Source organism: Eretmochelys imbricata, chromosome 11 (genome assembly GCF_965152235.1).
Source record: "Eretmochelys imbricata isolate rEreImb1 chromosome 11, rEreImb1.hap1, whole genome shotgun sequence".
In the NCBI taxonomy this organism is placed as follows: domain Eukaryota; kingdom Metazoa; phylum Chordata; order Testudines; family Cheloniidae; genus Eretmochelys; species Eretmochelys imbricata.
Window position 1 is genome coordinate 34,632,262 of NC_135582.1, and position 15,639 is coordinate 34,647,900.

At 38.3% G+C, this 15,639-nt stretch overlaps 1 protein-coding gene across 1 annotated transcript in view; it reads right to left on the reverse strand.

Annotated features, from left to right (window-relative positions):
• The window catches only part of KCNH7 (potassium voltage-gated channel subfamily H member 7), a 337,214-nt gene that overhangs the window by 43,046 nt on the left and 278,529 nt on the right, over positions 1-15,639 (reverse strand). Inside the window, exons 8-9 of the mRNA XM_077829919.1 lie at positions 12,258-12,657; positions 8,069-8,268 (exon numbers count right to left, since the gene is read on the reverse strand). Coding sequence (XP_077686045.1) covers positions 8,069-8,268; positions 12,258-12,657 — 600 coding nt within the window. The remainder of the gene's footprint in view (positions 1-8,068; positions 8,269-12,257; positions 12,658-15,639) is intronic.

A 15,639-nucleotide genomic window follows, 5' to 3' on the forward strand; every position in this document is an offset into this window, starting at 1 on the left:
TCACCCCAAACTCATTTTTGCCTGGCATCCCTCCCCTGAAGTGAGAGTCAGACCTGTTTATGAACGAAGACATACCAAACCAATAATCAAAGAGGCAGGGATAAGTGTAGGCATGTAAGAGAACATATATGCATTATGGACTTAATCCTGCACCATTTAAATCAATGGGATTTTTTCCATTGACTTCAATAAATGTAGAATTAAGCCCTTTGAGTGTTTGCTGAGGGAATCTCTACATGCTTTTCCTTAACTAACCTATCTAATACTAAAGGCGTACTTGTGGCACCTTAGAGACTAACCAATTTATTTGAGCATGAGCTTTCGTGAGCTACAGCTCACTTCATCGGATGAGCTGTAGCTCACGAAAGCTCATGCTCAAATAAATTGGTTAGTCTCTAAGGTGCCACAAGTACTCCTTTGCTTTTTGCAAAGACAGACTAACACGCTGTTACTCTGAAACCTATCTAATACTGAGGTACATGCCTCAGCATATGTCTACACTATGCAAAGCTACAACATCATAGCTATTCTGACATAACCCTTTAGTGTGTAGATGCAATCTACACCAATGGAAAATTTTTTTTCCGTTGGTGTAGGAATACCCTTCCCTGATAATGGCAGTTACATCAACCGAAACATTCCTCTATCAACATAGCTGTCTCCCCCCGGGAGTTAGCTATGTTATAGCTATTCCAGCCTATGTCAACCTAACTTTTAAAGTTAACACAATATACTTGGCTGGGTTTTTAGCCAGTTTATTATAGATCAGAGCGATGTGCAGAATGGAAAAAGATATTTTATATTTTTCCACCATATTTTCTTACATCTACGGTGAAGAAGGCAGTTTTTAAACCTATCTATATGACTGTAAGAGATAAGTCTTTGGGGCATGTAACAATGTTTCAAGATCTACATTCTGTAGACACTTAAGGAGCTTCAGGCTCCAACCTATGAGTTGGACTTATATGTATCTCTTCTTTTTGAGAAGTCCAGTGAGGAGACACTTTGTCTATAATTGGAGAAGATTGTTAATTCCTCCTTTTAGAAAGACCGGGCGGCAGATGGGTGATTTATGGCTAGCAATCTCACTAGTTAATATTCTGTCTGTAATCTCCAGTTTTTATGGAAAGAAATTGAGATGGTTTTGGTAAAGCAACTAAAAAAATATCTAGAGCCCTCAGATAGATCTAGAGATTCTTTCTTCTAACTATCATTTCTTTGGTCTTTCCTGGGTTCAGTTAAAGCCAGCTGTTCTTTACTCCAGTTTACTTTATGTGGTAGGATATCAGGGAGGCCATACTTTCTAAGATGAATAAAAAGGTGAAAGAGCTATGTGCAATTACTAGCAATGTACCCCTCGTCATCTCATTATAGGCCTGATCCAAAACACAGTGAAGTCAATCAAAAGATTCTATTTTATGTTCTGTATCAGGTACCTAACCATTACACCCTCTGGGAGAATATTGGCAAAGTTCACAGGGAGGAGAGAAACAGCTGACTCTCAGGGTCTATGAGAAGAAAAAAGAATAGATAGTTTAAAAGCATCCCATTGATTCCCATTATGACAGACAGGGTCAAGCAATATCTTGTGATTGATAGTATCCAGAATGGCTGACAATTCTAGAAGTTTCAGCACCATTGTTTTGCCACTGTTCATCATAAGGAGATCTTCCATCAGCTTTGGCTGTCTCACAGGAACCAGCCTGAAGCCTGACTGGAGGAATCTAGACTATCACTGAAGGCCAGGTGCTACTAAAGTCTCTTTGCAATTACTTACATAAAAACCTTACCAGAGAGAAGAGGTTCTAGACTATACAATAGTTAAGCTATGTCAGTGATGTCTGAGTTTTAGTTTTTTTGAGAACATGCCATTTAGAGCATGTTTCAGGATACTAGGACACCAGGCCAAGTTCCATCTCTAGGAAGAGTTAACGGTTTCTGTGAGCAGTGGGCCAGGGCATTTCACATGGCTTTGACCAGTTAAAAAGGACAAGGGGCAAGGTCTTAGGCAGAGGCACAAAATCCTTTCAGTGCATCTAGTGCCCCTATGTATAGGATTAGGCACATTTCTATCGCAATGGCTGGAAATACAAGATTCTTCCTCTCTGTGCCTAAAATACTGTTTTGGAGTCACATGATTTTGGCACAATATGAAAGAGTTCCTTAAAACAGATAGCAGTCAGAGGAGGCAATCTGGGTTTTCAAGTGATTCCCCTTGGGATGAGATTTGCTGATTGCTATCATCATGGAGAAGTAGAAACTTTTGGTTTCAATCAGCACTTACGCACAGGTTTGTGTGAAATACTTTTTCTGGAATTCTCCATCCACATGCCAGCTTCCTTATTAACTTTGTGAGTTTATCTGAGAGCTATGGTGAACTGGGTGGTGGTAGGCAGTGTTTGGAAGCCTAAGTGTTGTGGACAGGAAGTGGTCTGAATGTTTTATTAGGTCATTGCCCCCTAATTCAAGGAGAGAATAATTTTTACTACTATAAAAATTAGGAAGCTGACAAGGTCCATGAGGTTTCCAGGGACAGGACAATGTAGGCGGTCTCTTTTCTAGGATGGGCAGAGTGAAAGGCCAGGCTTCAGGCTGTGACCTGTTCTTTTGAATGCAGATTTTGTTCTGATTATCTCTGTCTATCTAAGTATGTATATGGACTTCATCACTCTGAAATCGTTCAGACAATTCTTTTTGCCTTATAACACTCCTGTGAGGTAGGGAAGTATGATTTTATCCTTGTCCCAGTGGCAGATAAGACAAAGAGATGTTAATGACTTGCCCAACGTCATACATGGGAGAGCCAGGAACAGAAGCTATATCTCCTGAGTTCCAGCCCAGTGCCTTAACCACAAGACCTCCTCATGTCTCTGTGAGCTTCATAATGGATCACAGAAATGTTCACTCCTGAAAACCTCTTGGAAACGTCAACTGTTGTAGAATGTGGCTGACCATCTCATTTTTTTACTTCATGGTCAGTTCCGTGGTGAGTCATATCCTGTCTTCATTATGGAATGAAGGCAATCAGTGGTAGAAAGATTAGTAATTATCCTGTTTGTGAGACTTTAGCCCACAAAACAATGCAATGAACTATTGATAGAAGATTAGTTTATTCATATGCTCAAGTCTTATAAGTCTCTTCTGTTGGATCTCTCGATTAGCTATAGTTTTTTTGTTCATTAGCCAATATTACAATAGACAAGGGAAAAACAACTTCCCAGTTCCCAGTCTATTCATATTTGAGGTACGTTTTGTCTGTCTCAAGTAAAACTGAGTAGGAAACTGTCCTGAATTTTTTTTAATTTTTATTTTTTGAGATTTTTCAGAAAATTTCCCATTATGCATCAAAAGTTTCTGTTGCAGCTGGCATGTTCCTGCAAAAAGTTTCAGTTTCAACAAATGGACATTTTCAGAAAAAAACCTCTCTGTTGGAAAATTGCCACTCAGTTCTAATCTCAGCCAATTCATTTACGGGTTAATGATCCATACTCTTGCAATTTGGGTACAGTTCAGATGTGATAGAGAAATCAGTGTAGTTAATGGCTCTGGTCAGGATGGAGTTAAGTTAACCTCACTTTGGCTTGTGAAATGTGAATTGTTCTCTTATCTTTCTGGAATGTACATAGACAGCACATGATGGTAGCACCACTTTGGGCTTGAGAAGTGATTGTATCAGGAGGATAAGCAAATGTAGACTGTGTTGAAACAGTTGTACCACACAATATAAAACTGAGAAATCTCCGTGCACTACCAGCTGGTGAAAACTGCCTTTTTGATACAGTACCATTTATGGCCCTTATCCTGCATATAATTATGCATGTGCTTTTCTTTACGCACACAACTAGCACCATTGCAGCCAATGAGACTAGTCACATGTGTCAAAATTAAGCATATTCATAGTACTTGCAGGAGAAGGGCCTAAAATGTATATTGGAAGAAATGATGACCTGTTATCCCCTTTTATAGTATTAAATCCGAAAATAAAAAGTAAAACTTCCTCCAGTCTATATCTGAAATTTTAATTAAAATACATGTTTGGGCAAACCCTTCCCAGAGCATGGTCCACTTATTCTGGACTTTCTTTTAGGTAAAATAAACCAATACATCTATCGTGATGCACAGAAAAATCCATGGGAAAGTGAGGGTTAGAAGAAACACATGAATAATTGAAAAAAGGATCTTCGGATATTAAATATTGCTTCTTTCTATAAGGAGAAGTACAGTCATGCTGTTATCAGTAGGTACTGGACTGATAATATTGGAAGGAAATGGAAAACATAAGGAGAAAAGAATACAAGAAAAACAGAACAGGATAGTCTGAAAAATTCTAGAACATAATAAAACAATCCCTTTGAATCTCAGGGACTGGCAGGAGCTTTCATCATAAATCATCTTTTGTAACTAACTTTGCCAGTGAATAAAACAACAGCATGATTCAAATTATGCCTATTCTGTAGACTCAAGAATTTGATCCAGATTAAAGTAAATCCTAAATACTGTTTATCCAATCCATGCAAAATTATATTATCAGTACAACTGTTTTATCAAAATACATTATGCAATGCATCAAAATCAAAGAGACGTAGAAGTGAAGCAGAGAGGAACAAATGAATCATGTTCTCAGCATCTTTCACCACCAGAGCTTGAAGGTTACTTCTATGTTCAGTCATCTAAGATGAACATGAAATATCTCCTTATTTTCAGTAAAAAATTGCAGGATTTTTTTTTAAAGAAAGCAAGTGGTTTTTATCTAAGTACAGTATTATTTCTTAGGTGAAAAGTTAATTTGTTTTCCCTGAATTCTTAAATTATTAGTGCTGACATGTAAAAGCATTTTTGAAACAATATTCATATTAGTTATTTATATCATATACATAAATTTCATGTTTCAAAGAAGGAAAATCATTTTAGACTTTATTTTTACTCAGATTTCAGTGATGGAACGGGGGAGGGGGAGGGAGAGAGGGAAAAGAGACAGGATCAAATTCTGCCTTTAGATATTCACACAGAACTCCAGTTGAAGTTGGCAGGATTCACACACACACTTGCCTGAGGACAGAATTGGTCCCTGTGGATGTAAATACAGAGATTTCATGCAAGTTCAAACTCTCAAAACCACATGCCAGTCCATTGCATATGGTCATGGTTTAGAGCTGGAAAACTTTGTCAGTACTTGCTGCTAACATGCATATGGGGTTTGAACTAAAAGCATTCACATAAAAAGGAAAATGGAGAATGATCAGCATGGCAAGTTTATCAGAGTGTGACATTTCTACAGAGCAACTATCTAATGAATATCATATGCATATGATCTTTTTTCGACAGAGAAGTTTGATTAGAGTTGTGGGATAAAACTGTCTAATAAATGTGGCAACATCAAGCAGTTTTATTTGTTTTGCCCCACTTCTGATTCAATTTAGGTGCCTCTCTCTTTGTTATCTACCAGCTCATCATGCAAAAAGGTTACAACTAAAAATAGAAAACATTAAACAAGCTCTAAACCCAACAGATAACATGGATATTCTCCACACTTTACACTGGAATTAAATTTGATACAAATACCTCCTGCTCTTACCAGTGGATGGTGTTATTCCATGTATTTAGGAATGAAGCAGACAGGAAAGAGATAAATCTTTCATAAGTACAACATAAATCAGACAACTGGCATATCAACCTTGAATTGATGTGTAATTTATTCAAACAAACATACATTAAAAGTAAATTAAATGATTGTCATAGACTTGAGAGAGAGAATAGCATGAGAGAGTAAGAAATAAAATATAACAAACAAGCCACTAATCTGGACTGTTATTGTTTCATATTTTATTTAAAACAAAACCTTCATACTGCCTCACAATCATATTGATGTAGGTGGGGATGTTTAATCCATTTAATTTGTATTTCACATAAATGACAAATCCAAGACAACTCCCAACACACCGATTTCTGTATTATGCAAAAGTTTAACCAGACAACATCCAATTTGTGGGTACTGTTTCACATCCAGTCACATCCAGTAATCAAAGGTGAATGAGTTCCTTTTAAGGTGCACTCCTGCTATTTAATATCTTCAGAAGTACTATGATGGACTAGAGTCAGACCTACTCCAACTCAAGGGCTGGATCCAGCACAGTAGTGAGCATCTCAAACCCCACTGACTTCAGTGAGAGTTAGGGCCATTCAGTAACATATATGATCAAGCTCTGATGCTGCCTTTCCACCAGTTTAACCTCAGAGAGGCTTGTTCAAACACCACCTGTCCTGTTCTGGGGTATGAATTCTCCCCTGAGGTGCAGCAATGCCTGTGGAAGTGTGTCTGAGTGTGTGCGTGTGGGCAATGGGGGATTGATTATAGGTTGTTGCCCATAAAATCTGCTTTTATGTAACAGTAACCAAGAAGTCAAGCTGTCAGTGATTGAGCCCTAAATGCCTTATCAAATCATTGCCCTTATCTACTGACGTAAGGTGTGCCCTCTTCCAATTTATTCACAAAGAAACAACCACCCCTCTGGAAGATTTTATATTTAAGGCAACACTAGTAAGGGTTTAATTTCTATTTACACGTACTGAAACTTGTGGAGTTTCTTTTCCTTCCAACCATTTAGAAAGCGAGGCAAGGTCTCAGATCTATCAGTCTTAGAATACCTTAGGAAGTTATCTGAGCTTGTATTATGCCATTGATGGCCTGAACATGAGTGATTCAACTTCTCAGAAAGGAGATTTCTGTCTTTTGGAAAAAAAGCAGAGCAAGTGGATGCCTACTTCTGCTAATGATGTTATTTCCTTTTAGCATGCCATAGTCTGTAGCTTGATATAAGACTTATTTACAGTATTCTGTCAGTGTCTATAATCAAGTGTCAAGGGTAAAAAGTATAGATCTTGGATCCTGGCACTTCTTTCTAAAATAGTAAAACATTGAATTGCAGAATGGTTAATTCTGTGATGGCTTTCAGCAAAGACATGGAGATTGGTGTGTGGGAGCAGTTGTTATTCAGGCTATTTTCTGATTAGAATTCTTCTCTTTTGGGATGCCAACTAATCCACTTTCCCCACCTCCAAAATACATGTTACACTGTACTAGTGCTGTGTCATGCAATGCTGAAAAAGGGCCACTCTGTACTGATTTTATGCAAGTGTAATGCTGTATATTCCAACTGAGTTACACTGGTGTGAAACTGAGGTGTCTGGATCAAGGGGAATGTTTAAAAGTAATCCTGAAAAAGCTGCATTTGGAGCAAGTGTTCTTAAGATTCTCTCTCCTGCACCACTTTCTTTTTTTTAGCCCATAGCACCCAGCAGTGGTTCCCAACCTGTGCCGTGTGTACCAACACTAGGAGTTCAATACTTAGTACTATTGGCAAGATTTTCAAAGTGACTAGTGATTTGGAGTGCCCCAGGTTTTGGATGCCCAACTTTGGTGCTGAGCATCCATTCTCTGAAAACCAGGTACCTTTAAAACATCCCAAATCTGGCACCCAAAAAGTGAAGCACTCACCACAATTACTAACCATAAAAAAAATATATTGGCCATTGTCTTTTCCTCACCATCTGTGCCACACCACTGGCTGCCTCCCACGTTAATCATGGAACTCCATGTTAACAATGGAATCTGGGCTGCTCCAAACTTTCAGGTGGCCATAGCATGCTGTAAATATTTATGCAGAACTCCCTTGGGTTTCAATGGGCTGCTCAACGTAAAAACTGATGGTGTGCTATGATCCAAAGACTGTGAAACTGAGATTTGGAGAAGGGTTAATGTACAACTAAATTAGAAGTGGTGGAGAATAGCAAGAATTGAGTCTACTGACTTGATACAGTTTCTCCAAAAGGAGGAAAGTGATGTCTTATGGGTCTATGCTACATTGCACTTTATAACAGGACACTGCTATGTGACATCTTGTTTCAACACCATGTGATGACATGGATTGGGAACCTGGGCTTGTCTCCAGGGCAAAAAGTAAACCTGCGAGAAAGAAACATAACCTAGCATCGCCAAAATTATGAGAATCGTTTCATTCTAGACCCCTAGGACTTTGTGATGTTAGTTTCCAAAAGTAGAATTACATACCATATTCATGTCAATGCCATTGGTGTACGTCCACGCATGCTGGAAGTACTCCTCGAGTCGCTGCCGCAAAGGGTTGGGGATTTGATGAAAGCGTATAAACTCTTTTACTCGCAGCATCTGCATGTGATACCGTGCAGTTCCCGAATACAGTCTTTGGATTATTGCAGATACATTTCCAAAAATACTCGCATACATTAATGCTGGATTAGATAGAAACAAACAAACAGTTAGCTAATATCACTACATTCTGCACACAACACAGCTGTTATTACTGCAGAGACTAGTATGGAAAACAGGTCAGATCAGATCTAGTAACATTTTGGTCTTTTAAACAGAAACTGGATTTGATATTGCCTGATGTAAGAAAAACATTCATAGCTTGTTAATTGTCTGAGTATGTTAATGGCAAGCTTCACAGAAGGAACATTCACTGAAAGAAGTTTCACAAATATTAGCTAAACATGATTGCAATGTTTGGTTTTGAAGATTTTTAGTTCTGATCCTGTGAAGATTATGCACCTGTGGCTTAACTTTACCAGCCTATAGACTTCAACAGGACTGCTTGCAGTGGGTAAAAGTAAGCAGGCACATGAGGTTTTGCAGGCTTGGGGCCTAAAACTGAAGTAGAGTGTGACTGTGATTATCTAAAGGCTATTGGGAGGTTAGTTTGAGTAACAGGTTCTTGTTCAATCTAATTAAATGTTATAGGGGGACAAGATCAAGTTTCATATAATGCAGAGTTTTAAATAACAGAGGTTGAAATAACGGAGACTGGATGGACTGCTGGCTGTTTGTAGCCAAATCTCAATTTTGTATTTTAAAATCTGTAATAATATGATAAATGTTTGGAGCCATTCCGGACACATGCTCCTGACATAAATAAAAAACAGAATCAGATGTAAGTGTCTTTAGGTTAAATAGCTCCAATAACTCACTGCAAACTCAGCTCTTTATCCTGTAAAGCAATTTGCTTATAAGGACACATGCCTATGTAGAGCACCACTGACATAAATAGGACTCTGTGGGTGGCTCCTTTGCAGGATCAGGATCTAAGGCTGGTTTTAGTGCATTCGATTTCTACTCCTTAAAATTCCTGTTTTTGGTAACTCAATAGATTTTGTTAAATTTCCAAATGAGAGCCACAGCACCACCAGTTTATAGTAATCATTTTGATTTTTTTTTCCTGGAAAGACAAAGAGAAGACACTGCCTTTCATCTAAGGGAGAAAAGCTAATGTGATGTTAGTTCCTTTAATGTTACATCAAAGCTCTAGAACTTCAATGAGAATTTCAATGCTGCACCTTGACTACCAATCCCTAAACTAATTCAATCTGATTTAAAAATAAGCTCTACTAAAACAATAGTTTTCCATAAAAAGGTGGTTCTGTCTTTAAAGACATTGGCTACTGCTGCTATGAAGTCTCAATTTTTGTGAAGAATACCTTAACATTACATATTTTTCCTTTAGCAGTTGTTATTAACAGAAGCAGAGACTCTATGGTGGGTTAATGGATCAGAAAAGCAAGTCAGAGGAACATAGGAACTGCCATACGAATCATACCAATGGTCCATCTGGCCCAGTATTCTGTCTCTTACAACAGCACTTCTAGTAAAGTATCAAATACTTCAGAGGAAGGTGGAAGAAAACCTGTATTGGACAACCATGGAACAACTTATCCAGTGGGGAAGTCTCTTCCTAACCCCCTCAGTTAGTGCTTGACTTATGCCCTGATGGAGGAGCACTTGTATCCTTTCTGAATAGTTTTTATAGTTTTTAACATAACTTCATGTGCCATATAAAAGTCTAGTCTCATTAAACTATAGACTTTAAACAATATGTGGTAGAAATGAATTCCACAGATTAATTTTATGTTCAGTAAAAACAAAAATATTTCCTTTATCACCTCTAAATATAATACTTTTCAACTTCATTGACTATTCCATTGTTTGTACATTATGAAAAATGTAAATAGGAGTAACCCAGTATACCTTTTTTATATAGTTCGTTTTGTTATATATTTATCGTATCACCTTTCCTAAATTAAATGGTCCAATCTTTTCATGCTCTTCTCCTTCAGAAGTCTGTCTAGGCTTCAAATGATTCTTGTTGCCTATCTTAACTTTATAAGGGCTACTTGTGTTAAAATCTACATATATATTCAGAAAATACACATATAATTATATTTGTAAAAGCAGCCATGCTATTATTGTTCCTACAGTTCTTTAGTTGTAGACTTTTTAAAGGAAAACCGAACCTTGGCAGTTTCATTTTAAAAAAACAGCAGCATTTAATTTCTGCGGTATATGAAAGCATTTAGCCAAGAGACCTCACTTGAAATTTTTTTTCCTGAGAGTTTTAATTGAGTACCCTGTCATAACATGAACTGTATTTTTCATGTGTTCCCATCAGACTAAATACTATTGTTCTTAGACTCTTGTCACACAAAGTTTCCTCTGAAGACAAAATGGATTTTTTTCTGATAAAGAATTGAGTAAGGATAGGAGGATCTGGCCATACTCAACGGTTCTCATGTGCACTGTCACAACTATTTACAGTAGTAAAAGGTCATAAGAAATAAAGTGAGACCAATTCTATACTGCTTGCTGCTTTCTGTTGCCAAGTGGTGAGAGCACCAGGTGTATGTTTGTCCTCCTCTTCTTGTATTTGATACAAACTCTCTAATACTCACCTGTAGGTGAGTGTGCTGGCTCAGAATGGAGGAAGTAAAGAATATGAGAATATTACATGATCAAACATAACTCAATACATGATGTGGTCTCTGTAAGGCAACTGCTAGAAAGAGGGAACCAGAGAATTTCTGGGAGAATTTGTTGGTGGTGACAGGCTCTTACAGAGTATGTAACAGACTGTGGAAGTTTGCCCATGAAGTTTCCTCATGAGTGATGCACTTAAAAACACAATGTAAAAAGTGATGAGCAGGGCAGAGAACGTGTGGAACCTGATCCTGCAGCAATGAGAGTAATGTTGTTTGGATGCCAAGTAACCTCTGCTTTGAAACGTCAGTAAGGCCAAAGAGTCATATCATTGATATGTGGAACATTGTACTTTAGCCTAAGACTCCTCAGATTCACCTATCCTCCTCCTACAGCAGGGCCCTTTTTTATCATCTGCTCTTGAGAGTCAGGAAGTGGGTTCACAAAGGCTTTGAGACTTATTTCTACTCAGTACTGAGGACTCTGTCTAGTGTACAGCCTCATAAGTGCCTGTCCACAGTATCTGCTCACACTAGCAAATGAAACACTCTCTTTCCTCTCACAGCTGCTCATGGTGAAAGGGCTGGCAGGATCAAGGCCCAAATAGGGCTGGATCTGCTCCTGTGTGTGCACTTGACAACACTTCCCATGCAACAGGACAAACATCCACACAACACAGGCAGATCAATGGAATCTTGTGGCTTTTCAGCTATCACCTGTCAAAGCTTCGAACTGGAACCCACAATCAGGAGAGGAGCAAAGCAAATACTCAAATGGTCCGTCCTCTCAATTTTCAACTTTTGACACTTGAGGGGCTTGGTCATATTGGGGCTTATTTGCCAATGTGCTATCTGTTTAAAAAACTTTTTTTCTTTGTCATAAATCAACTGTTTTCAACTAGATGGAAGCTGCTTATTCTGAAAAAAGTCATTTCAGATCGTAATACCACCATGGATAGTGGCCAATACCAGATATTTTAATGCTGATTGTGCAGTGTTACAGCTGCAGGTAGGAATATGGGCTGCATATATTAATGAATGTATTGTGCACATTTGGAAGTCTCACCTGAGCATAAAAAGTGCTCAAATAAGCATTTTCTAATGAGAAAGGGTTGTATTTTGTTTTTTAAACACTCAGAGATCTCCTTTTGGCCCCAATTCAACAAGGGACTTCCTGCACCAGTGGTCTTATAGAAGTCAAGGTTCTACTAATGTGTTTAAAGTCAGGCACATTCTTCAGAAACTTATAGAATTGGAGCCTTTGTCTTTCCATATCTATATATATTTCACGGAGACAATTCCATACCTGAGACACCACGACACAGCATGATATGCTATAAATTTATATTTATGTATCATCATGTTTTTCATTTATCTATCTTCCTCCCTCCATGTTTATAATTTGACAAACTCACTCTATTGTATCCATTGTTCAAATCTGAGTTAAAAATAAAAGTAAAATAAAAAATACTTACAGCCAATTAACATGACACAAATGGAAAAGATTTTCTCTGAGTTGGTGTTAGGAGATACATTTCCAAATCCTACGCTTGTCAGACTGCTGAAGGTAAAATAAAGTGCTGTAACATATTTGTCCTTGATGGATGGTCCAGAGCTTTGATCAGTCACATTGTAGGGTTTTCCTAATTGTTCTCCTAGAGAATCCAACCAGCCAATTTTTTTAATCAAGTAAGGCCTTTCTACATTCCCAATGGCATACCAAATGCAAGCAAGCCAGTGTGCAATTAGTGCAAATATGCACATAAGTAGCATCAGAACTGCAGCACCATATTCTGAATATCTGTCCAATTTCCGTGCAACCCTCACCAAACGCAGCAGCCTAGCTGTCTTCAGAAGACCGATTAACGTTGTTGTCTGCGAAAATAAGACACAGACATTAGAAACTGATTTTCATCGGTAGCAAGCATACTCCAAAATGGCAAACATGAACAAGCCAGCCTGAAGTGGGTAAAGAAAAAAGACGGTCATTTATTAGAAGCAAAAAAGTTTAAGTGATAGCAACCTATTTCAATTTAATGTTGATTTAATTTCCTCTCACAGCCTCCTACATGATTATAATGTAAAATATACTGAGGAAATGAACTGTCTGATGTGTTTTGTTAATGGTTAAAGATGGCATAACTTATCATTGTGACGTCTAGAATCATTTGAACATTGTATCTGACCTATTTTCCTAACTTCGTAAGGTGACAAAATATTAGAATGCTACATATCATCAATGGCATATGGCATGGGAAATCTAGTCCTACCTTTGTGCAGCAGAACTGCACCAAGTTCCACTGCCACCCTAGGCAGACGGGTGGGGTTTGCCCCTCACTCTACAATTACCCAGCACTCTCTTGTTGGCATTTACCAGTTCCTATCCATTATTCAGTCATTTTATATGCTTGTGGCTAGTGCCCTTTAAAATAGATTATCAAGAACACTATAAAGAGTAACTATAGAATTTCAAATAGAGAATTTAGCAACAAACATTTTGGCTACCCATTAAGTCTGTGCATGTAATATTAAAGCGTAGTAAATGTCAGACAAAGTTTTCTGTATGCATCGATAATACATAACATTTAACAAGTTCTCTTAGCTTTATGAAAGGTACTGGTGGGAATACTCTGCATATTAAAGTTTCCTCTCACTAAGTACTAAACTAGTTATTAATGTTTTATTAACCCTCTCTATATTTTATGTGTTTCCGAGTGAGATCACAACAATATTGTCAATAACCCCTACATGCAAAACATGTGCTGCAAGTGCAACATTTGTAAAAGGACAGTAACAGCATGTTTATAACAAATCCACCACTGTTCTATTACGACATCACATGGTGATAACTGAGTGACAACAGCTGATTAAGCTACCGCTATGTGATGGTAATGCCAAAAATTATGAAGTTGGCAGCTGAATCAAAGTCCACTGTGGGTGTAACAAATCAGTGCAGATGGTTTAATGACATCATATTTCTTCTAGACTTATTCCTGGACTAAATAAATGTGTAATTATCGTGCAGTCTGTTATTCATGAAGTATAAGATGAAGGACACTCTTGAATTAGAACATAATGATGCAATAAACAGAAGAAGAAAAAACAATGTATGAATGATTGTTTTCTGATTACAGGAATTGGAAGGAAGGTGGTGCAGGGTAATTAATTTTTGCCTAAGATTCTGTTGACAGAGAATAATTTCAGTCAATACTTCAGTTGCATTATGATGGATGAGGCTGAACTGAGAGTGATTTCAACATCTGAGAAGTTCACTAAGGCCCCAGATCCTGTGAAAACCTATGCATGTGCTTAACCTTGCATATATTGACTTTAATATAAGCACATGTGTAAATCTTTATAAAGACTAGGGTCTAATGGTTTAGGACTCTGTCCTGTCCCACTTACACACATGAGCAATCCTCAGGCAAATAGCTTAATTGGTTTCAATGAAATTATTTGTAGGTGCAGTCATGGCTTTGCCCCATTGTACTGCCACGGGAACACACAGAAGGCAGACTGGCACAGTCTGCATCCCCCCTTGCACCAAGACAAAAGCACCTAGTGCCAGAATGATATCTGGTACAGCATACTTCCCGCAGCATGTTCGTCATGCCAATGCTCCACGCACTGCTTGCCCCAGGCCACCCATTCCCACCAGTTTCCCCAGAGGATGTAGCAGCACTGTGGAAGCTGTTCCCCTCCCTGAACTGCTTGCTACCTGATTTCTTAAAATCTTGCCTGGCTGCACAAACCGGGCCACAGGCTGGCCCTGTGAGAGTAAGGATTTGCTGGATAACCACTTAATTTTTATTTGGCAGCTGTTCAGGGTTCACTGTGGGTCAGCATAATATAGTTACAACATCACATGCACAGCTATTGAGGTTACAGATTTAAATTAGCTAGAGCCTGATTCAGAGCCCCTGGAAGTCAATGGCTTTTCACTGGGCCCTTAATAGGCAACACCACTCTTTCAGTCACCTTGCTTCAGGAAAGCAAATTCACATTTTGATTACAAATAAAAAAAATCCAACAGAGATGAAAGAGCAGCTTTGCTGTCAGTAGTGAGCTACTTTTATATTCAGCTAGGCTGAGGTGACACCGATTCATTTTATTAGCCAATAAATCTAGCAGTCTTGATACTTTTGATTCACTTGGTCAATGGGCTAAGTGGCCTTTTAAAATTAGATAGTCCTGAATCCTCTTGCTATGGTCAGGACTTGGCTAAGGAGGTGATATTCTTCAAGTACGTTATGTAATTACCAAATAGTCACTCTGGCCATGCTTACAGTACTGACTGTACTCTCACATAACCAAAAATACAAAGAGGACACTATTTAAAAAAATGGAAAGAAATCCAAACCAATGGCTATTTTATAAAGATGAAAAAAAATGCATATTTTTGAAAAGCACAGATGTTTAGCAGAAATATCACACTTACTACAAGGCACTCATAGTAAAAATCATTGTTTCACCTCGTGCATCAATATCTTGGAAGTCAGAGATTTTCTTAAATGAATGAACAACACTTCGTTCTCCCTATGCCATCGCTTCAGCTTAATACAAGTCAGCTTTGTTAAGAACTTTACTTTAATGGACATATTCTAAACACACTACCTAAACCAAATTGTTGTACTGTACCCCATACTTGTAAATATTTTCTGGTACTGATGAATATCTTTTCATTTTCAAAGGTCTATACAGAGACCATCTTCAGGGGTTCTCAAACTTCACTGCACCTCAACCCCCTTCTGACAACAAAAATTGATCCCAGGAGGGGGGACTAAAGCCTGAGCCCACACGAGCCCTGCCCCCCTTGGTGGGGATCCAGGGCCCAAGCCCAAGGGATTCAGCCCTGGG